Raw genomic sequence first — 21,995 nt, forward strand, 5'->3', positions numbered from 1 at the left:
GTGCCATCGAGAATGCCAGAAAAAAGAAGAAAAAAAGAGGGCCCATCGCGGAATGCGGGGTGGTTCGCATTCTGCCGCCGTGGGAATGCTGCCTGAGATCAAGCGGCTCCACGTGCTCGTTGTTCGCGCCTCCCATGCTTTCTTGGCGCCAGGTGTCCTCGGCCGTCACAGTGGTGCTGTCAAGCAGCCAGTGCTTCCTGCGCCTTTGCCACTGCTTGCGGGGGGAGGGGGGGGGGGGGGGGGGGGCGTAGACCGGAGGCCCGCAGTGACCACAAGCTAAAGGAATAAAAAAGATATGCGCGTTGATGAAGCCCGGCCTTACACTTGTGCTCCACAAAACCCAACAAAACAACCACATGGTTGTATACACGTCATCTAGGTTTACTGCGCCTACACAACACTGCTGACGATAATGCAGACGAAAAAATATACGTACAAACGAGGCGCGAACTCACAGCTGTTTGTTAGACATGTAACGCTTTCTTTTTATACATTTTATCGCATGGCCTGTCCGCTTTTTGGTGATGATGGTGAGCGTGTCGCCCCGCCTCAATCCGTTCTTTATTGTCTATCTCAGTTCCTGTACCTTGTTGCTATGTGCCTTAAATCCATGCACGTGAAGCTCGATGCAAAAGTGTATGTCCAGTCTGATGGAGTATGTGTTGGTTCTTGAATTGCGCCGGTGTCGTCTAATACTTACATGACCAAGGAAAATCCTATATTGAAGTTATAGTTGGAAAATTTGGGTGTGTTAAAGTGTTTTTATTATGTGGATGACCTCTTGCTTTTCTTTCCTTTGAAAAAAGTGGAACAATAAACGCAATAGTGAGCGCGTTCGAAAAAGTTTCCAAAGTTATTCACCTGCAAAGTTCCACAGGATTCCAAGATTAGGTTTTTAGACACTGAAATAGAAGAACCTGGTGGCCACACATGCTGGTCCTACACAACAAAAGGTTAAAGAGCCCTGTTGAGGTATGACTCAGACCACACAAAACTCATTACACGGAGCGTAGCCTGTTCTAGCATGATGCAGAACGTTAAAAAATCGCACTACCACAAGATTACGGACAGCCTGATTGTGTAAGAGGATATGCTGAACAAAAGCGGATACTGGATCGCCCTGCTTGCTTCAGCAGCAGAAAAAGCATTAAAATCGATCACATGAAGTAAATCCACCAGAGTGGAACAAGGAAAGAAGCGCCCCATTCCTTTACCGTACATTCATATAACACATGGGCTAAATGAGATTGGCGAAGTATTATGTCCCAGTTGTGTTCACAGCGCCTCAGAAGTTGATCACTATGTGCTCTAAGTTAAGCGCAAATGAAGGTCAAGAAAAAACCCCACATGTGAAATAGCCTACATAAAGAGGCATGTAGAATGCGACACAGGCATAATTTATAAAATTCCAATCCATGCGGCAAACGTCACTTCGGCCAATCAGGAAAATGCATTAATAACAGAAGGAGCGAACATTCGAGAAATATTGGGCTGACTGCGCGTCCAGGAAACCTGACCACAGATTGTGCTCGGCACAAGTGGCCTCTGTTGTTTGGTGATACATGATAGGACATGTAAATGAAATGATAGAGATATTCGTGAGGAATCTGCAATCTTCGAAGCAGATCCTGGAAACTGTGATAGTGAGCCTTCCATCTTAACAGAAACTGAGATTGAGGAAATGGGAACAGATAGGGGTGGGTGGTAGCTGTATCGTCATGACCAAAAACCGGACACGTCATGCGATAAAAATGCTTAAAAAGAGAATGCTACTTATCTACTAAACAGTCGAGTTCATGCCTCAAGGATAGTAAGATAGATTAGAGGGACATATGCAATCTTCGAAGCAGACCCTGAAAATTGTCTTAGTGAGCATTCCATGGTCTCAACAGAACTGAGATAGATAAAACTCAGAACAGATACGGGTAGGGCGACACATGCATCTTCGGGACCAAAACCGGACACGTCATGGGCTAAAAATGCACAAAAAGAAATTATCACATGTCTAACATACAGCAGGGTTTGCGCCCCTTTTGTACTTGTCTGTTTCTTAGGCTGTCTCGTTATCAGTAGTGTCGTGTCAGTAGTGCTGCGCGCAGTAAAGCACGATGCAGAACCAACTCGCCCCTGTTTTAACCCTCCTTATATGCGTGCTGCTGGTGTCGGCATTCACATGAGCCAGTGCCTTGTTTGTGCGGAACTTTAAATGTTCGGCATTATCTTCTCCAGCCGTGGCTTTCTTTTCTGAGTTTATTTTGCGCATCTTATGAGCACTAACTCTGCGAGATTTGCTATTAATAGGAGCCTAATTCTACCTAGAATACACAATTATGGTATGTCAAGAGTTTAGTTTTCATCATGGTCTTTTGGAAGACTTTAGAGTGAAAGATAAAAATACAAAACCGCTATATAAATGTAAAAATGGTCTAAAAGCACGAATTACATGCCCAGCCCGAGTTGCGAGATTATAAGTAGTCCGCCGAGACATTTGTCGTCACTTCCAGCTTGCTCACGACACTTAAGGGCGTGAATTGCTGTTCGGGGACGGCACTTACTGCTTGATGACTTGACATCACATAACATTTTTGTCATGACCCCGCATCACGTGTCACGCTTAGTCATACGATTCATCATACACTCCGGCCTTTTTTTTTATCACGTGACCTGGCACGACATCGACCCAGGCGTGACACCCGATACATTATAATCATAAGGTTATTGTAGCAGTAGATATGAACTGCATATTATTGTAACTGGAACTGCAGCATTAATTGTCTCTCTCTCTCTCTCTCTCTCTCTCACACACACACACACACACACACACACACACACACACACACACACACACACACACACACACACACACACACACACACACGCACGCACGCACACACACGGGATACTTTGTTTCAGGCCGTAAGCTTCTTTCACCCTCCCTCGATGTAAAATCTATCCGCATTGGACAGAAATCCGCCTTTTGCAGTGAAACCCATATTGTGGCCCTTTTTGAATGTACACAAGGTGGGGTCAAAGACCCGTTTCTTTAGCATTTCACTCCAAATAAGCTGAACACCAGGCTGGTACTCATTGCATCGCCTATGGGTACCCGGTGGCGGTTAAGATCGAGCCCCTCAAAAAATATATCGCTCGAAACAGGCACCACTCACCAAACCTTCACCGTCCCAATTAACACAACAGACCACGAAATATTAAGCATTCAGAATGCTTGTGCTTCTGAATACTGATTTCCCCAACATAAACGTATCCGAGGGGACAAACGACCGAATAATTAACGTTAATGCTCGCTCGATGTATTACCATTTAGTCTGAGCGACTTGAAATCTTTCTCCTTCAGCACGACCCTCATGTTACGGTTATAACAGAAATGAGGCTGTACAGCGAGGTTCCCAATGGCCTCATCGCCTCCCCCCCCCCCCCTTCCCTCATACAAGACACTTCCTAAATAGAGGCCTTCGAGGGGTGGCGGAGTAGCCATGATCATCGAAAACAAACTGCAAGCTGTTCTCCAGAGGTACTTGATATTGAGGGCCTTCGCATGAAACTATTTTGTGGAGGACATTGCTTTTGTTTTCTATGCGGTTTATAGGCCTCCTAATGTCCCACAAGTTTAACAAAGTTACAAGTGGACATGTCAAAATAAAAAAAAAGTTATTTGGCGATCTTAACTTGCCTGGCGTTGACTGGGAACATCTTCGGGCGTGTTCAGTGTACAACAAACGCGTGGATCTTGTATTCGATATAATGTTCACGCACAAGGCTTGTAACAAGTGGTTCGTGAGCCAGCTCGCGAACTTCGTACAAGTAGTTCAGTGCTAGATCTGGCATTTGTTCCGTATGCCTTCCGTGACAGCATCGTATCTGCCACGCTAGGACTTCCAAGTCATCACCGAAAAATCTGAAGCGCGTCGTATCATGGACTTCACACGTGCCGATGACGCCTCAGTTTTTGAGCACCTTGAAACTTGCATTGTCGAACGGGATGAAACCGAACCTGCGCACCCTGGAGTCAGCTTAAAAGAACCTGTCACAACTGCCTAAACAATTTTATACCTCTAAAATACAAAAGCGTTTAGAAGCAGACGCCTTGGATGACTTTCAATAGTTTCGTTTATCTCAGCCGCCGGCTCAAAAGGCTAAAAAAGCACCACGCGCAGCGGAACATAATCAAAGAGAAAGCATCGAACTTGCTTTACGCCGATCAAAAGAATATGATTCCAAATTATCAGTCTGACTCTAATTGCTCAGCATTCTGACAGTTACTTTCATACCGTATTTTCTCAGTCAAAGCCGTGCAATGCGCCAAGCACAGCATCAGCACACTCATCACAAATTAACATCTCGTATGACAGTGCCATTTCCATGTTACTAAACTTGAAAACTAAATCATCCCCAGAGCCCGACGATACCTCAAGCGTTTTTATTCAGAGGTACACCGGATCACCAGCCAGATTTTTTGGTATCATATTTCATGCCTCGTTGTTGACTGGTATAGGGTACCGGATGACTGGAGGATAGCCTGAGTTTTGCCTATGTACTCTTAAAAAAGACGACCGCTTTCATGTAAGAAACTACCAACCTATTCGCATACGATCATGCTGAAAATTAAAAGAACATAATATCGCAGTTATCATTAGTGAGTTGTTAGATAGCAACAACATTCTGACAGATTACTAGCATGGTTTTCGCAAAATTTTTTTCATGGTGGCTAAATTGCTCTGCTATCCATTCATTTGTGGCATCACTTGAAGATAAAATCCAATTAAGCTGACGCGATCTTCCTAGGTTTCACTAATGCGTTTCAAAATGTTTTTCCCCCCAGCCATAATTCTAAAACTAAAAACCATTGGCCTTCCACCTCCTTTCATTTCCTGGATAAGCGATCACTTAACCATAATCAATACGTTGTGCTTGGTCGCCACCAGCCTGGTTGTCTTCGAGTCTCGTTTGGGTGTGCCGCAGGGAAGCGTACTGGGCGCATAGCTGTTTCTGGTATATACGTATATTAACGACGTTGTCGGTGAACTTTGGCCTACTGTATAAATTCGCCTGTAGGCAGATGGCTGTTTTTTTTTTATTTCGGAATGTCAACAAAGCGAATGATCTGAGAAACCTGAAAACATACCTTTACTAATATTGTACAATGTGGCGCAAGGGGTGGGACACAACTTTGAATGCAGAGAAAACTGTTTCTATTAACATAACTAACAAGAAAAACCCACTGCGGCATGTATAATTGTATATAATCCAGAATCATTACCAGTGCGGCAAATGGCGTCCATAATGTACTTAAGTGTAACGCTTACTAATAACCTTACTTGGAACTCCCATATATATAACATCTGTTCACTCGCGTTCTGTGAGGTATGTTATCCGTGCATAAGCTACGAAACGCCTCTGTTAACGTTAACCTCTTAAGTTATAATAGTCTAGTTACACCCAGGCTCGAAAATGGTTGCATAATTTGAGGCCCGTAAACAGAGCCTAGCATAAGGAAGCACGAGAAAGTACAAAGGAAAGCAGTTAGGTTTATATAATCAAAATGTCTGCCCCTTAACTCCTGTCAGAATTGATTTTTAACGGTATTGAGCAACTGTCCGGGCACGTCGCCTGCGGAGGGCATTGAGTTATACCCCTGTCACACGGGCATTTCGAGGGCCCTCGAACCGATAGCCTATCGACTCAAAGGCGATCGAGCGCTGCTACACGGGCAGTTTCAATGGCGATCGAGTCAATAGCCTATCGAGTCAACGAAGCAGCGCGGAACTCCATCGAGATTTCGAGGGCCTTCAAGCGATGCCCAAGGTTGCTAGCGTTGCTTCGAGCGGCGCCAAGCGCACTTTCGTACACGACACATTCATGGTACAAAAGCATGAACAAGCATTATTCGCCTAGACTTTAATGCAAGCAGTCTGTACAATAATTGTAAAATTGCATCAGACTGGTTTTAAGCGCATTAAGGGCATTAATCTCGCGTTGCGATCTTTGCGCTGTTTGCGTACTTCGCGTTGACAACATGGCGGTGCCCTGCCCGCCCGCTTCGCAGCGATAACAACTTCGTCCCTAATCCCTCAAAGCAATATCGTGTTCTAAGCTGTTGTATTCGCCTTCGATTTGCCCATTCTTAACCTCGCATAAACTTTCAAGAGACAAATAGCTTTTGCTTTTAAGATATCAAGGCGACTTCCCATGTGTTAAGCCTGACGAAGCAGCGCTACGACGCACTTGGACTGGCTTGGATTTGGCTCGTCTTGTATTAGAATGGCTACAGCAGTGTCTGCATCTGTCCGTCGCGTACGCGCAATTAAAAGGGTTTCAAACGACATGCGCGTATGCGTGTACTTAAGCATTTCGTATACATTTATCAAATATTTTTGTTAATTTTGGAAAATCTAAAGTAGCGATTGTGGCGCCACACAAGCGTAGCGTGAGACACGAGAACCATTTCAACGGCCATTGAGATTTGCCGTGTAGCAGCGACACAACTCCTTCGAGTTCGATAGTAATTGAGAATCTCGAAGACCGATAGTGATTGAGAATCTCGAAGAACAGTGTCACTGCGCATGCGCGAGAGGGGTCCGGCAAACCCGCATAGGTCTCCGGTAGTACGTCTCCGGTATGCTAAAAACGTCTAATACCCCTGTCACACTTCCAGTTTCAATGCCGATCGATCCGGTATGCTAAAAACATGGGGAGGCCTACTACCGGACGCCAGCTGTGTGCGCGCAGTGGCTCCCCCTCACCCCAACAATGCCACTGCTGCTCGCACTGCTGGGACTCTCTCTTTCAATGTGTGCACGTGCCGTCAAGGTGCACAAAAGAGGTGTTGCCCTGCCGCTCGTTGTGAGTCATGGCTGGAATTCCGCGGCATTCAAAGAGTGGGGAAACTTGTCGTGTCAGCGGCTGTCACATTAGTTCCCCGAATAATAATAATAATTGGTTTTTGGTGGAATGGAAATGGCGCAGTATCTGTCTCATATATCGTTGGACACCTGAACCGCGCCGTAAGGGAAGGGATAAAGGAGGGAGTGAAAGAAGATAGGAACGAATAGGTCCGTAGTGGAGGGCTCCGGAATAATTTCGACCACCTGGGGATCTTTAACGTGCACTGACATCGCACAGTTCCCCGAACACCGAGGACCAAGAGCTGCCCGTCCAATTCTTCCGATTTCCTGGACATATCCTGCATTCTTGGAATTTTTTGAATATTGGAAAATTGTAGGGTAATACTATGGAAATATTGAAATGTTGCTACACATCCTTTCGATGTGTAGCAAAATCTTATAAAACTTTTCTACCCTCGCATCGAGCGCTTTTGACGGTAGCAAAAACGTTAATAGCAAAAAAAGAAACATGCAAGGCTGTCGACGGGAGTTTTGCGGATATATTAATTGTTAAAGAGAAATCTTATAATATCTTATATGACGAATTTGGGCTCATAAACTTGACGATTCGCCGTGGCTCTTGGCTTTTGTTGATTATCCGTTTGAGCGTGTATCCTGTACTTCGCTTGCTCTCGTCTAATTTACGCAAAACAAAAATGAGAAGGAATGTTTACAGCATTCGTATACAGTTCGCAAGCACGGCGTAAGGTGGCAGGTGCTGCCACTGGTAGAATTTGTGCTGTCCAGGTTGGTCTTCGACAGACAGATAAACAAACGTTAGACGAATTTTGCTGGAATCCGAAACATTGGAGTTTGGCCGAATAAATGGCAGCGGAAAGTAAACGAAGACATCGAAGAAACACACAGACGAGGACGATGCTGGATTTTGGCTTTCGCACTAGAATACCTCAGTTGACGGTTCGGCCATTCGGCCAACTTGCTGTAACCCCAAGCCGGGCTATGTCATCGCATGGAGTGGTAACTGTGGCCACGCGCCACTCGGCTTTTCTGCCGAAAGGAGGCAAGAAGTTTGCGCATAAAGGAACCTGTGCAGTGAGGTCGAAGTGGCAGTGAAGCAGCGGTGCAGCAGGCACCCATGTGCAGGAGTGGACGGCCAACTCCTCAGACTTGGGTTGTACCACCAACGGGAATGCGTTGTTACAGCAGCGAGCAATGGGGGACCCTCAAGTAATTCGCTGAGAGAAGAGTAAATATCATTTTAGGAGAAAGATGACTGACGCCAACCAAGTTAATTGTGTGGTGAAAACGTCGGAAATAGAAAACCTCCTAACCCTTCTAAATCCAACTGAACCGGCCATACAATTTGCAGTTGAACGTGAGCAGCAGGGCAGTCTGCCTTTCCTCGATGTCCTACTCACTAGAGACGACAACCTAGACGGCGCGGTACCTCCATTTAAAGTCGAACCATCCCACTCCCCACAAGGCATCTGTCATTACATCTTCATTGAAGATAGCCGACACTATATGTTTTTCAAATGAAGAAAAAAGAAATGAGAAGAACCGAGTAGTCTCCGATCTCAAAAAAAAAAATGGGTACCTCAACTCATTCGTCCAACGCCTAAGCCAAAAAAAAAAAAAAGCTTCATTCTTTCCCCAAGCACGCGCCAGAAGCAAAAACGCGTTTGCATACCATACGTGAAAGGCGTGAGCTAGACGCTGGCTCGCATTCTCGGTAAAGAAGGGGTGCTAACAACGCACAAACCGACTACCACCAGCGGACGCCTTCTGCCCACCCGAAAGACCATCACCCTAAAGAAAGGGCCAAGGAGTTGTATGCAAAATCCCCTGCTCGGTCTGCCCGGACTCGTACGTAGGAGAAACGAAGAACTTCGCGGAAAGAACGAGGCAACACAAGCGGACGTCCGACAAATGAACCGTCAGCGCAGCGCGGTTGCCGAACACTGCGAGGAATGTGACCACCGAATTGACTTTGACGGCACTATTGTACTGGAAACCGAAGCTAACCCGCGCAGGTGGCTTCTACTCGAGTCGTGGCACATCCAACAGACACGGAAGAATGTCAATCGCTCCCTGGGGACACTACCCTCATCTTACATCCATGGCTTGCGGCCACTGACCCGGAGTAGAGTCACTAAATAAAGACTTTATTTAGTGACTCTAACCCGGAGGTCTTCCACAAGAGGGCTTAAAAAGCCAAGCTGCGCCCCGCCCGTACAGTCACACCATGAAGAACGTCGTGTTTTTTTTCCAAAAGTTAACTTGGTTGGTGTCAGTCATCTTTCTACCAAATCAACAGCTTTTTTGTACAGACATGAGTGAGGCAAGGTCAGTGATCGCCTCAGTGTCCTGACGTGTGACGCCCGGCTCATTTTCCTAAGTTACTTTACTGCACGTAAAATATGTATTTTAAAAAGCAGTCAAAATGTTTGTTTGCACATGAATGAGCATTTGCATATCAGCGATGGCTCAACAAATAAATTGCTTTGTGAATGCGCATTTGCTATAATCGGCATTAAAATTAATATACCAACCGCTTATCTCAATGGTAGTGATTAACCAAGATAGAGCAGTTTTTTTTTCTGTTAGCCATAAGCGCGCAGCTGGTAGAGCGCGTTTCCTGAGTGTTTTCGTTGTTTTCTTCAGCCTCGCGTATAGCTTGAAGGGTAGTTTATTTTTTGTTTGCATAAACATTATTTTGCTTATTATTCATCGAAAAACGTAACGAAATTCTTACCACATGACCAACAAAATTGCGTGCACCGATCTGCTCAGCCATCCAACAAAGTTAAGTACTTTGCGAAAGGAAAAATATTTACCTCTAATTCCACGTCGTAAATGATCTTGTCATTTATTTGCGACACACATTTCGCCGTTGCGGTAACGCGTTTTCATCAGCAATCTGCTCCACGAAGTGAACAGGGTCCACTAGCAGTTATCCTTTTTTTCAAGTTTGCTCTGCGAAAAAAAAAAAAAAAAATTCGCCTTCCACTATTTCGTTGAACCCACATCTCAAAGTGTACATCTGAAGCTTGTCGGCGTTCAAGCATGAAAGAAAAAACACGCGACTGCACAAAGAGATTTGCAGGCAGGCCAACACTTGCAAAGCATGTGCAGAATTTGCCCCTTGGAAAAGGAAACGCGCTACTCGCGCAGCTGCTCAATGGGTGTCTGGCCTGTCCGGTCAGTTTTGAGGAGTCTGCTGGAGAGAGCGCTTTTCCATCACCCTCTTTTCCAACAAGTTATTTAGAGGGTGTTAACTTTTCACAGGCGCCTGCAGTGCCCCCCCCCCCCTCCCTGCGAAGCTGCGGTCCCCTATAAACTTGTCCCTTCATCCTATATTTCCGCAATACCTACATGAACTACATGACACAATCACAAAACTTTATTAACGCCGTATTTTGCGTGGACCGGTTTGTGCTTTTTTGTTATTTAAACGCACCATGACTGACTGGAACTCATTAGCCGAATCTTCTCAACCTCCCAGAACGTAACTTAAGTTCTTCAGCCAGGTTTCATGTTGGTGTGTTATGTATCTTTTCTGCTCTAGATTTTACGTACAGCTTTGTTATTGTATTGCGGTATTGTTTCTGCTATATTATTGTTGTTGTGATTTTGCTTTTTATGAATGTTCTCTTCCTGCCTGGACGTAACCATGGTGTGCAGTATGTACATAAGTAAATAAATGAATATGTGTAAGCTTTTGTAACCTCTGCATGCAGCTTTTTTTCCCACTGCCCATACAGATAACGACACAATTTTTTATTGAGTGTTTATTACAGCTGTTATGTTTGTATGAGTATATACATTTTTGCTTATTAATATGGGAGGCCCTAGCACAGTCTTTGACTAGGATCCTCTTCCTGTATACTTCTGTGCATTTTGTATAAAAATAAAACAAGTTTCAATGCCCGCGATGTTCTATGATCAGGGAAGGCCCGCCACTTATGTTGTGCAATATAACGCGGCAAACTGTGTAGAAAAAGAAACAAACTCTATTATTCGGCATTCTTTTATAAAAATATTTGCTCACATATTGCTTATGTATACTCTGACTTTCTTTTGAGGTGCCGGTGATTTTCATAAATCTTTGAAAGGGCCAAGGGGCGAAGAAGCGGTGGTGCTGCTGTGGCTGGGCGGAGTGTAACAACTGACCGTTAGGAATGAGTTCACAGTGCACCTATTGGGTGGTCCCTTCGTTAACAAAAGACTTCTACATCTCAGATGTCCAAGTGTGGAACGCAATTTCAAAGCTGATGTATTTTTAAAACACTGCAATATATGCGTGCCGGAGTTACCCGGGCGAGGGCTGGGCACGATACTTGGATAAAGTATCTTCGGTACCGATGCCCCCAGAAATTGTATTTCCGATACCGACACAAGATACCGAATGAAACTTGATTTTCGATACAGATACTCGATACTGTATCGTCAGTACTACGATACACCACTGAAATCGGCAATATTAATAGAGCTGGTATTATGATTTGTTAAGTTAAGAAATTTATTCGTGATTCCTGGAATTTTGTGTGTATTTTCACTGTATTTGAAATAATTTTAATGAATCCGGTGCCACAGGTTTCTTTAATCTCCACTGTCCGCACTGTTGGTTTGGTTAAAACTTTAGCATTTGAATGAAGTCACGCTGACGTTGAAAGGATCACTTTCTTAAGCGGCCCAGCAAAGTATGTTTTTTAAAGCTAATGTTCTTCAAGCGAACCGGTCTCTGAGCACTTCACTACACACGGATAAACTTCAAGCTTTCTCATATTCTTCGTATGTAACTACTGTTTTTACTGGTTGCCTTTGACTGTGCTAAAAGATGCTACCTCAGTGCATTTGGGAAAGCCGAACACTTGTTTCCCCTGCACTATGTTTAACAGACGCTCTAATTTGAATGATTCTGCGTTAAAAGGGCAGCAGAAAAAAACAACAACTAAAAGAGATGAACGTTTTACTATACAAAACAACTCTTGCTAATCTATATTGTTCAGTTTTGTCAGCTTAAGATGTTAACAATTAGCATTTTCTCAAACCGACTGACTGAAAGAGCGTGGCGATGCGGTTGTGCAATAAGCGAAGCAAATGAAAAACGCCTCCCTAAACAGAAGCAGACATGGGCGTGGCCTTCTTGTATTTAATTAAATCGACTTTTATCAGCGGATAGGAGCGAAGCATAGCCACGTCGACTCGTGGATTTCGCTAGCGCCTCTTGGGAACTACGGGTTCTTCTGGCGCTTGCTTCTCACAAAAAAAAAAAAGCGTCAGCTTATGCATTCGACGCTGCCAGCGCTGATTACCTCATTTACAAATGAGCGAAGGAATGCGTCACCTTGATCGTGCTGACAAAGTGAACTAAAAATGTTCCTGAGCTGGACGGCGAAAGTCTCACTTCTGTTGGGTACGGCCGCAACTAAAATGGGGATAAAGGGGTGTTGTTTCACGGGTTTAGGAAAAAGGTCTGTCCCCGGAAGATATTCCACTGGAAAAAACTTCCCCATTTTCCAAGTAGGAAAATATGTACCCAAGCGGTTGCCACCAAAGGTCCGGTAACCCCCTGTGATTTGAGCATCCGCCTCGCATGCACGAGGTGGGGGGTTCGATTCCCAGTGCTGCCTGGTACCCACGGGTTTTCTCTAATGGGCACAAGCTTTCCCCTGACCTGGGTGCTCAGTCTTTCTTACTTTAAGAGAAGTACCGCTATTCAGTGTGCTTTAAACTGGACACTTGGCACCGCTGGTGCTGTGCTAAACGTAATGGCTGCAGAGGCGCTTAAATTGTGGGCCGTTCCCCAAAAGAATAACACCAGAAGCTGCTGCTCGGGAAATAGTAGACTGCTTTGACACATGGTGTTTTCGGTATAGCTGAAGGCGGGTAAACACAACCAAAACAATGCAACTTTCTGGCGAGTGCCTCCCACTTGTCCCCCTGCGATGTGGTGCATCCACTCTGCCACTCTTGGTGTAGGACACAGGACCGACATTCGTGCAACGTTGTACGCCGCAGCGATTCCTCCCATCGGCATGGAAGTTAGCGACGAAGGGATCCCGGGGGCTCATACCCTTGTTGGTGCTGTGCCAGACGTAACTACTGTCATCGTGTACCCTGAGGCTTCCCGAACTGAGCTGAGATTAGTGGCACAATCGCTCTTGGAAGTTTTTAGAGGACACTGCAGCGTTATGGAACCGTGCTAGAGCAACAATCATTTAAATCAGTGGCTCAGGCGGTGCAATTGCTGAGAGGGCTCTGTAAGTCTAATCCTGCCTGTACATTCACACCGCCACCACGAACCCACCGCGGGGCGTTATGTAAAAAATAGTGGCGGCAAAAATGCAGTGACTGAGGGCATGTGCGGCGGAAGTGCTTTAATGTGTGGCTTGTATTGGAATGACGCTACACTGCATAGCATAGTGCGGTATAGGGTGGTTGTAAAGTGGGGTTTATTCGGTGTGACATCTTAGTTTATTACGCGCGCTGCTACACACTACTGAAGATGGGGCACAAAAAGAAGCAGACAAGAACATATGAGGCGCGAACTCACAACTTTTTATTACACATGTAACACTTGCTTTCATACATTTGTAACGCATGACGTGTCGGGTCTTCGGTCATGATGAAGCACGTGCCGCCCCACATCTATCTGTTCTTGATTATGTCTACGTCTATCTCTGTTATGGCAACGGAAGGGTCACCAGCACGCTTCTCAGGATCTGCTTCGAAAGATGGCGTTTTCCTCTATAATCTCCCTTTCTATTCTTTCATTTTCACTCTTGTGACTCCAGTGCTTCCCCTATTCAGAGCGTTGGTATCTCGGCTCTGACCCGAGTCGTATGATTTATAGCATTTTTACTTTTTTCCGCGCATCTTGCTTGGCAAGGACACTGGGATTTTTTTCTTTGCTTATCATTGGCAACATTCATAGCGGCAAAGCGGAGATGTCATCTACACACACGATAAGGAAGGCTCACGTGCCGAACACTTCAAGCCTGATGCCGAATTTGCAGCGCGGCTCGATAAGACGCACCGAGTGGAATGATAAGGCGCGGCTTTGGTGTGTGATTTCCTGGCAGTGTCATATCGGGAGCGAGCGCAGAAAGATCCAGGAGATATTGGGTCTATGTTGCGCTAAGATTGCGAGTTATAAATATACCATGCACCGAGTATCTGTTAGCTGCCACTACGGGCTGCATGGTGCGTCATACCTTTTACACACCGCGCTTGATGGATGATGGACATTTATGGCGCAAGGGCATCTGTGGCCAAAGAGCGCCGCGTGGCACAAGGTTTTTTTAATCTACTCGAGATGGGGTCAAAGACCCATTTCCCAAGCATTTCGCCCTAAATAAGCCAAGCACCAGACCAGGGGAAAGCTTGTACCCATTGTATCACCGGTGGGTACCCGGCGGTACTGGGGATCGAACCCCGTACCTCCCGCTTGCGAGGCGGATGTTAAACCAGTAGGCTACAGCTGCGGCATTACACACGAACATACTGCATTCATTTGCAGTGAGTTTTAATGGCCAGTGTAGCAATGCCAACGAGCTTTCTCCAGCTAAGGCGCAGCGGTACGAAGAGTGAGAACTGCGCTCCTCCGGTCCGGCTCAATTAGGTGGCGGCGGTCGGCAATTAGCTGTACCACTGTTAAAACATTATAGTGGGCGGGGGAAAAAGTTCTCTTAGCGTATCTCGTCCACACTCGAAACGGTGCATAATAACGCAGACCTGTTCAGCATATAAAAAGAGCCGTAGCGGTGGCCTATAGTAGTTTGAGCATCCGCCCCGTTTGCGGGAGGTGCGCGGTTCGAACCCCAGTACCGCCGAGTACTCACCGGCGATACAGTGGGTTAAAGCTTTCCCCTAGCCTGGTGCTCGGCTGCTTTGGGGTGAAAAGCTAGGAAAGTGGTTCTTTGACCCCAGTTTGCGGAGATGAAAAATGATTGAACTTTGCGCGGCGCTTTCCAATCAAAGCTGCTTTTACACCATTCAATTTCATCGTCATGAACAGCATATAAAAAAGCTTTTTAGACCAGTCCCATTACAGCAACCACAATAATGGCAATGGAAAAGGGCGGGGCTCTGTAAACATTATAATAAAGCGTAAGCACCTATATATCTCTCGAAAAAAAAAACTGTTAATCGCAGTGATAAGGGATTCATATCTATATTTGCACCATTAGAGGACAGTTAAATATCAGAACACTTCCATGTCATCTCGTTCCATGACCGATTGCGTCTGATAGTTGTACGTGTATTTTTACTTTCCACGACCCTGCTTGCAAGTGCAGAATACCCGACCCACCCTTTCTGTTTCGTTTTAAACAGGGTTTGCGCACAAACTTATAAGTATGGCGATGTTTTTCTTACATCTTATTCGTTTCTTTCATGCCGTTTGAGAAAAAGAAAACAGCAGCCCTGCTTTTCTGCCAATAGGAAGTTAAGCCATGCACGCGCAGAAGCGATTGCCGCCATCACACGCGTTGGGCGCATTCGAGAGATGACTTGATCGGCGACGACTTCACGCAACAACGACATATGTGCAATCTACGTCTTCCTGCGCATCGCGGTCTCAGCTTCTTCACTTCGTTGCATGGCCGTTTCACAATTCATTATCAAGCGATCTGTTGCTTACTCGGCGGATACCTGTCGTCATGAAGGGACTCCTGGCTTTCGAGAAAACACTCTGATCTCGGCTGTTTTTATGTTTGGAAATTGCGCAGTATTTACTTCCGCTCACGACTCGATGGGCGAAGATATTTTCCGAATGCTTTTATCGGACACACGTTGCAAAGTACCGCGGTGCAAAAGCGCCCTTGTGTTGTGCGATGCAAGTGCGCGTTAAATGCCCACAGGTGGTCGAATTTAACCCGCAGCCCTCCACTACGGCGTCCCTCATAGCCGACCTGCAAAAGCTTCGGAGCGTGAAACTCAACATACCATTTTGTCTTGCGTTTGATGGCCTTAGTCCTTTATCTACTATCAAACGCAGTCACGAACACATATCATGATGTGTAATAATACATCCTCTTCAATCTTGCCTTTACAGTAAAAGACAACGCGAAACATTCTGGCCAATACATATACAACGTCAAATGAGGCAGCCACGCGCCTTAGCTTGTCATAAACGTACCCCACTACATTGGTCCCTTGTCGTGTATTGCTAACGCTGTTTGTTTGTACCCTTGCGTCCAAATCAAGCAACCATTTCCTCGCGACTTCATTAAGTGTAGAGTACTGCCCATTAGTTTGAATTCCATTTTATTTACGCTCAATGTCCTTCCGTGCTAATGCACTGGCACCCCGAAAGGATTAGCTTCCTGGAACCTTCGTCAGTAAGCAAAGTGCACGTGCGCAGCTCTCGCTGCAAACGACTGGCTACTTTCGTTCCTTTTTTGGAAGTAGGGGACAGGTCCTCGTCACGTTCACTGAAAATCAATTTTCTCGGGAGAGGTGTCCTGTTCGGTTGGAGCCGTTGCCGAACCAGTCTTTTCCACGCCATTGTGCGGGAGCCACACATTCCTAGATTACCATAGCTTACTTCCGGTGACTTTGGCCCGCAGCCGAGGAAGGGGTGAAGAGGGGCATGTCCTTTCTTACGCCTCTGCCGCCACGTGACCGTCACCACCGCCCTTGGAGTCGCGTGCCGCTGGTCGAACGTGTCATTTCTTGGCACGTGCGCGCGTGGTGCCGCCTATTGTCTCCCTCACATTCTTTCCCTTGCATCCGGGCCATGGCGCGGTGCTGCCCGAGGACAGCAAAAAAAAAAACGGGGGGGGGGGGGGATGCAAGAGGTGTCGAGGGGAAGGACGCGCGCTCTTCTCTCTCCACTTATCTCTCTCGCTCTCGCAATCTTGCCGAGGAGCCGCAGCTGGCTGCTGCAGCGGGTCGGCTTTTCCCGGTACGACGGCGGGAAAGAAAGCAGCAGATACGCCTGCGCGGCTGCGCTCGAGCAGCTGCTGTTCACGTGCCCGCCGCCGCGTCACGTGGGCCTGCCGCTCTCCGCCCGCTCTCTCCTCGCCGGCTCGTCGAGGAAGCCAAAAGCGCGGCCGGCAGGCCGGTCGGGCTTTTTGCCTTCACTTCAGCGCCATCGTGCTACTCAGTACCAGCCTGGTATATATCTCCACTGCACTGCGGCCGCCCGGGAACATGACGTCGCCTGCTTCCATCTGGATAGATGCCCGGATAGCGCGCTGCGCCAGCGACGACATGGGATTGTGACACTGGCTCCTCACTTAGTCCCGCCGGGGGTATAGAAGAGGACGGAGGCACCTGTTCCGTGTCGTTGAGGAACCGCCGACCAGCTCGCTCTCGTTGCCACCGGCTAGCAGATGGGTACCCGCCGAGTTGTGGGCAGCCGCCGCCTAGCGCAGTCTCTCGTGGACCTGCTGCGACGGCCCGCCAAGCCGGCCTTCACGCCGTCTTCGTCGGAACAGCCGTGGTCCAAGCCGAGCCAGGACTTGGCGCCGTCGCTGCAACATCCGCGCGGCGCCGCATCTTCCGAGGACGATGAGGCCGCGTCCACCGCCGCCGTTCTCTGGGAGCTGTACAGGGCGCCGCTGCAACAGGGACGCAGGTGAGGGCGTCGGTGCTGGTTTGCACTGCAGCCACTTCCAGGGGGACGGGCGGTCGATGTCAGAGAGGCCAGTTTAAACTGCCCCTTCGTTTTTTTGACATGAACCACGCGCGAAAAACTTCGCGGCGGTTCGCCTAGGTGGGTTCGCCGGGAAAGACAGTAGGTGGGACTGAAAATAGAACAGCGCTGTTCGTGTTGTTGCATGGACTTGTCTTTTCCGCGCGTTCCCACAGACTTCCGATTTTCTATTGCGATGACTGCGAACAGAGCATTTGACTGGCTTAAAGGACAAGTACTCTCTCTCCAAAATATAGTACAACATGGCAAGCAGTGTTTAGGCCTTCTTTCGTTTTCGCCATTGAATGAACGCCATATGCACTGTGATGTCGCGAAGTTCAACAATTCTGTCGGTTATAAGCTTCGAACTTCTCCCCAACCTCGGACGTAAACCGCTCGTTGTTTCACTCGCGTAGTGCTGCCTCTGCGTCCCATAGCAACAGCTGCCAACTCCACTGCCAGAAAAGGAAGGTAGCTGCATCTTTTGTTTGCCGCAGTCGAAGAGGCGGTCGTCATTTCCTTCTTTTGTGGCTAAACGCTGACGCTCGCATCCGGCGCGCAAGTTTCGGGTTCCACAGTCTCGACGCGGTCGCAAGAAGACGTCTTATGTAACGCTTGCGTCAGCTCCGCTTTCCGTCGTCTTGCGTGAACCGGTCGTTGCCACGGAGCGGGCCAGAAAGTGGCGCCAGCGCGTTGCCTCGAGACAAGGTCAGCGCACTTTTGTTACCTCTTGCATGCGACATATATTCCCGGACCAGTCTGCACCGCATTCGAATGCACTCGGACTTGCGTACTTTATCATCGTTCTTTTTTCCTCGATAGTAAATTGCAGGTGTAAGTTTGGCTCACAATGACCTGTCATGCTAGGCGAGCGGCAGCCAAACGTTGACCTCTTAAGTTCGAAAGGCTTTGTACGCCTAACACCTTTTTTTACATGAACATAAGGAATGGTGTATGACATGATGTAGAGAGTTTCGTCCCAAAGCTACACGTCAGTAATATCGCTCAGGTTACGCTAGTCAGACATCGCAATCTGTTAATCTAATCGGGAAGAGTTAGTGCGCGTTGAGAATGGTTTGTTCAATTTTGATTCATGTGTATGCCGGCCTACACTGCCGAACATGAGTGAGTCGTGTCGTTGCTTATTTCTTTAAAATGTGCTAAATTCTTGCAAACGTTTAATTTTTTCACTGGTGCCACTGCTTGTGATCAGAAGTTTCTTGTCGCTAACCGTGTAACGATTACCGCTGATGGTATAGATGGCAGTCGGTACCCTCCCAGAGCAGTCATATCTTTGCTGGCCATGTGCAGCCGATCTAACAGATAAACCGCTTTATCTTAATTCTTTTGTCTTTGTTTCATTCATTTCCTTCAACAGCAACCGCAGAATTGTCATTCGTTTTCCGCAGCAGTGTTCGTAGGACGCTGTGTTCTTTGCCTTTTTTTTTTGTTCTGGCAGGACGGAAAGCGAACGCAAGGTTACCTGCCTCCATAAAGTCACCTGCTGGAGTTCGTAGTTTTCCGCGCAGCTTGTTCTGCTGGTAACTTGCTTAACCGTTCGCGTAGAGGCATTAATGGAGAGAGCGTGGCCTGACCGCCAAGGTCAGCGTTACAGGGAGCAACCCTTCCGACACTGATAAGCGCGGTGCCGACTGACCTACTTAGCGGTCTATGCAAAGTGACCTGGGACACCCAGACATCCAGGTCACATCCTTTGAACTGCCTTCGCGCGAAGGTAAAGCAGGATAGCGGCGCTTTATGCTGACAGCACGAGCGATATGATCGGGATGCTGCCATTGTCCGAGTAAAAACGAGAGCGCTGGTTTTTTCCCCCGCAGGATGTGACTCGAAAAAGCAAACTTGAAAGCTAGCAGTATTGCTAACGTTGCCCAGTTCGGTGTTTGCAAAACTTTCCTTCAAAAACAAGTAAGCGTGTTGCAGAATTCGATACCGGCATCAGCTATGCTTCTGCGCGAGGAATTCCAAGGCCTCTCATATCCCATTGCTTGAGAAGGTCTGTGATATTTATCATGAGGCTGCTATCATGGTTTTCGGGTTGTTTCGTTTTCCCTTTACCTAAAACATCAACTGTCAAAAAAGATAAGCCAAGTACCATATTTTGCACGGTTCCACAAATTTTTCGTCTGAAATAAATAGAAACATCCTGTAATTCTTTCACTCACCGCGCTAATCTAGTAGAGGTCTACAAATTGTTTTGGTTTTGACAACAGCGGGGGTAACAGCAGCAAACATTTCGCTTTGAAACGCATCTTGACAACTCAAGAACGAAGCGGCTTTTCCACAAAAGGACCCGCCCTTTCAGCCAATGGCGTCGGCCGACTCTCATGACACTACTAGCGCCACAATGCATGGAATGGCAGATGAAAGGGGTAGCCCCTCCTTTCATGGTGTGGGATAGTTCCGTCCCTGGCATTGTGACGCTAGCAGGTTCATGAGAATCGGCCGACGCCACTGGCTGGAAGGGCGGGTCCTTTGCTGGGGAAAAGCCGCTTCGTTCTTGAGTTGTATCCGACTATAGCTCAAGTTGATAAAATTGAAGTAGAATTTTTAGATCGTTTTTTAAGGAAGGCTGCCAGTATAAAAGGTCACCGCAGCATAAAGCAGGTAAAATTCAGATGTCCGCATCTGCGAGCACAGCTTTATTATGATCTATCCAGCAATTTAGTGCGGCATATAAGATATGAGAATGATAGAGGAATCCTCGATAGGTCTTAGTTTTCGCTGTCGCTATATTCGAGAAGCGCAGAAGAGTGGGCAAGTTTTAAAAAGCCTTGGAATGACAAGATAAACTGCTCAGCCAATCTGTTTCTGACCCCGGCTTCTTGTTACTTGCCTCGTGGGCACTTTTGGCAACATTTTTTTATGCTGTGCCAATCGTAGTTTTTATTAGCACGGCCTGCATATTGACTCATTTGGGTTCGTTTTCTCGTTCCAATCATTGAATACTTGATGTGAGAAATGGTTTACTTCTAGTGTTCTTCTAGTGTACTTCTAGTGTTCTAGGTTTATCGCATACGCGTATTCCAGTGGAGCCCTTCCCTGCGCATTTGTTTTTTACTGTCAGTTCTACCGCGCAGAACTCCCCTGTTAATAGACAGATTTTGCGTAAAAAGGAGAGTAGCATTGAAAGTGAGAGAAAATTCAAGGGCTTATGTCGGTTTGGCTGTCATTCAAACTGTGGGCCGGAGGCGCGTGCGTTCTTTTGTGCGCGTTCATATTTACTGAAAGCCATCGCACAGCACACGGGCACCTTAGCGTTTTTATGGAGGCAAAACGTTAAGGCGCCGGTGTGCTGTGCGATGTCAGTGCACGTTAAATATCCCCAAGTGGTCGAAATTACTCCGGAGCCCTCCACTACAGCACCTCTTTCTTCCTTTCTTCTTTCACTCCCTCCTTTATCCCTTCCCTTACGGCGCGGTTCAGGTGTCCAACGATATATGAGACAGATACTGCGCCATTTCCTTACCCCCCCCCAAAAAAAACCAATTATTATTATTATTATTATTATTATTATTATTATTATTATTATTACTGAAAACCACACTGCCGCGCCGCAACACTTGCACGAGCAACCGCAGAACGAACCCTTCTAGCCCTCGCGCCGGGTCTTCTCTCAAGACGCGTGTCAAGGATTCTTTGAATGCGCGCCAGCCGAACGAAGCACGCTTCCGTCGCAAGAGCTGTGACGTAGGCTGCAAAGGCGAAAAACAGTTGGCGCGGCGCCATGTCTGTTCTCCCTGGCACGGTCACAGGCGACTCGTGTCAAAGGCACGCTTCGCCCCCCGCTCTTGAAGTGATATCGCAATCAAATTTTCATTTCGGCAGGGGTCACACATTTCACTTACCTAGAGATTTTCCACAGTGGTTGAGATCGCCGCATGTTGCCCTCGCCTCCACATACACATGCGGCTTAATAACGATTCAATGCGGGATCCTTTTAATGGCACCGGCCCTTCTACTCCGAGGAACGGCGGTGGTTCGCGCTACGGGCGGGTTATAAATAGCTCGCAGAACGCGAATGCGAGTACTTGTTTTTGCAAATATGGCTGACGGTGGCTCGGCTTCTTGCTGAATAATGCGCGTATAATCACTGCTTAGCGAGTGAAGCTTTGTTTCAACGCCAGAGCGTTACTACCCCCATGGCGCAAAAAAAAATTGTCCGGCGTTGGCGTCGGCCACTTATGAGGCAGCGCGGCCGGAAGAGCCAGTCGCTCCAGTAACCTAGGTGGGACACCGAGGTCACGTGACCCTGTGGCGTCGTCACAACCTCCCCAACGGCTTATGAGCAAACTGGCCACTGTGGCAGTTGGTCGCGAGAGGTTGCTCTGGAAAAGCAACCTGGGTCTTCCCAGCCCCACCGGTGGCAGCACCTGCAATCGCAGTCCAATGGCGCATCGCTTAACCGCTGCGCCAGGAGCGGTATGATGTATCCCAGCTAACTATGAATTCAAATTAGAGAATGACCA

At 47.2% G+C, this 21,995-nt stretch overlaps 1 protein-coding gene across 3 annotated transcripts in view; it reads left to right on the forward strand.

Moving 5' to 3' along the window:
- The window catches only part of cu (NADP/NADPH phosphatase nocturnin), a 73,846-nt gene that overhangs the window by 42,062 nt on the left and 9,789 nt on the right, over positions 1-21,995 (forward strand). Inside the window, exon 1 of one of the 3 annotated variants that reach the window (XM_077661556.1) lies at positions 16,818-17,451. The exons of the other annotated variants lie outside the window; for them this stretch is intronic. Coding sequence (XP_077517682.1) covers positions 17,207-17,451 — 245 coding nt within the window. The 5' untranslated portion in view covers positions 16,818-17,206. Of the gene's footprint in view, positions 1-16,817; positions 17,452-21,995 lie in introns of those variants that run through there. 3 annotated transcript variants of the gene reach the window in all.

The sequence above is a fragment of the Amblyomma americanum genome, chromosome 4, assembly GCF_052857255.1.
Source record: "Amblyomma americanum isolate KBUSLIRL-KWMA chromosome 4, ASM5285725v1, whole genome shotgun sequence".
Lineage (NCBI taxonomy): Eukaryota > Metazoa > Arthropoda > Arachnida > Ixodida > Ixodidae > Amblyomma > Amblyomma americanum.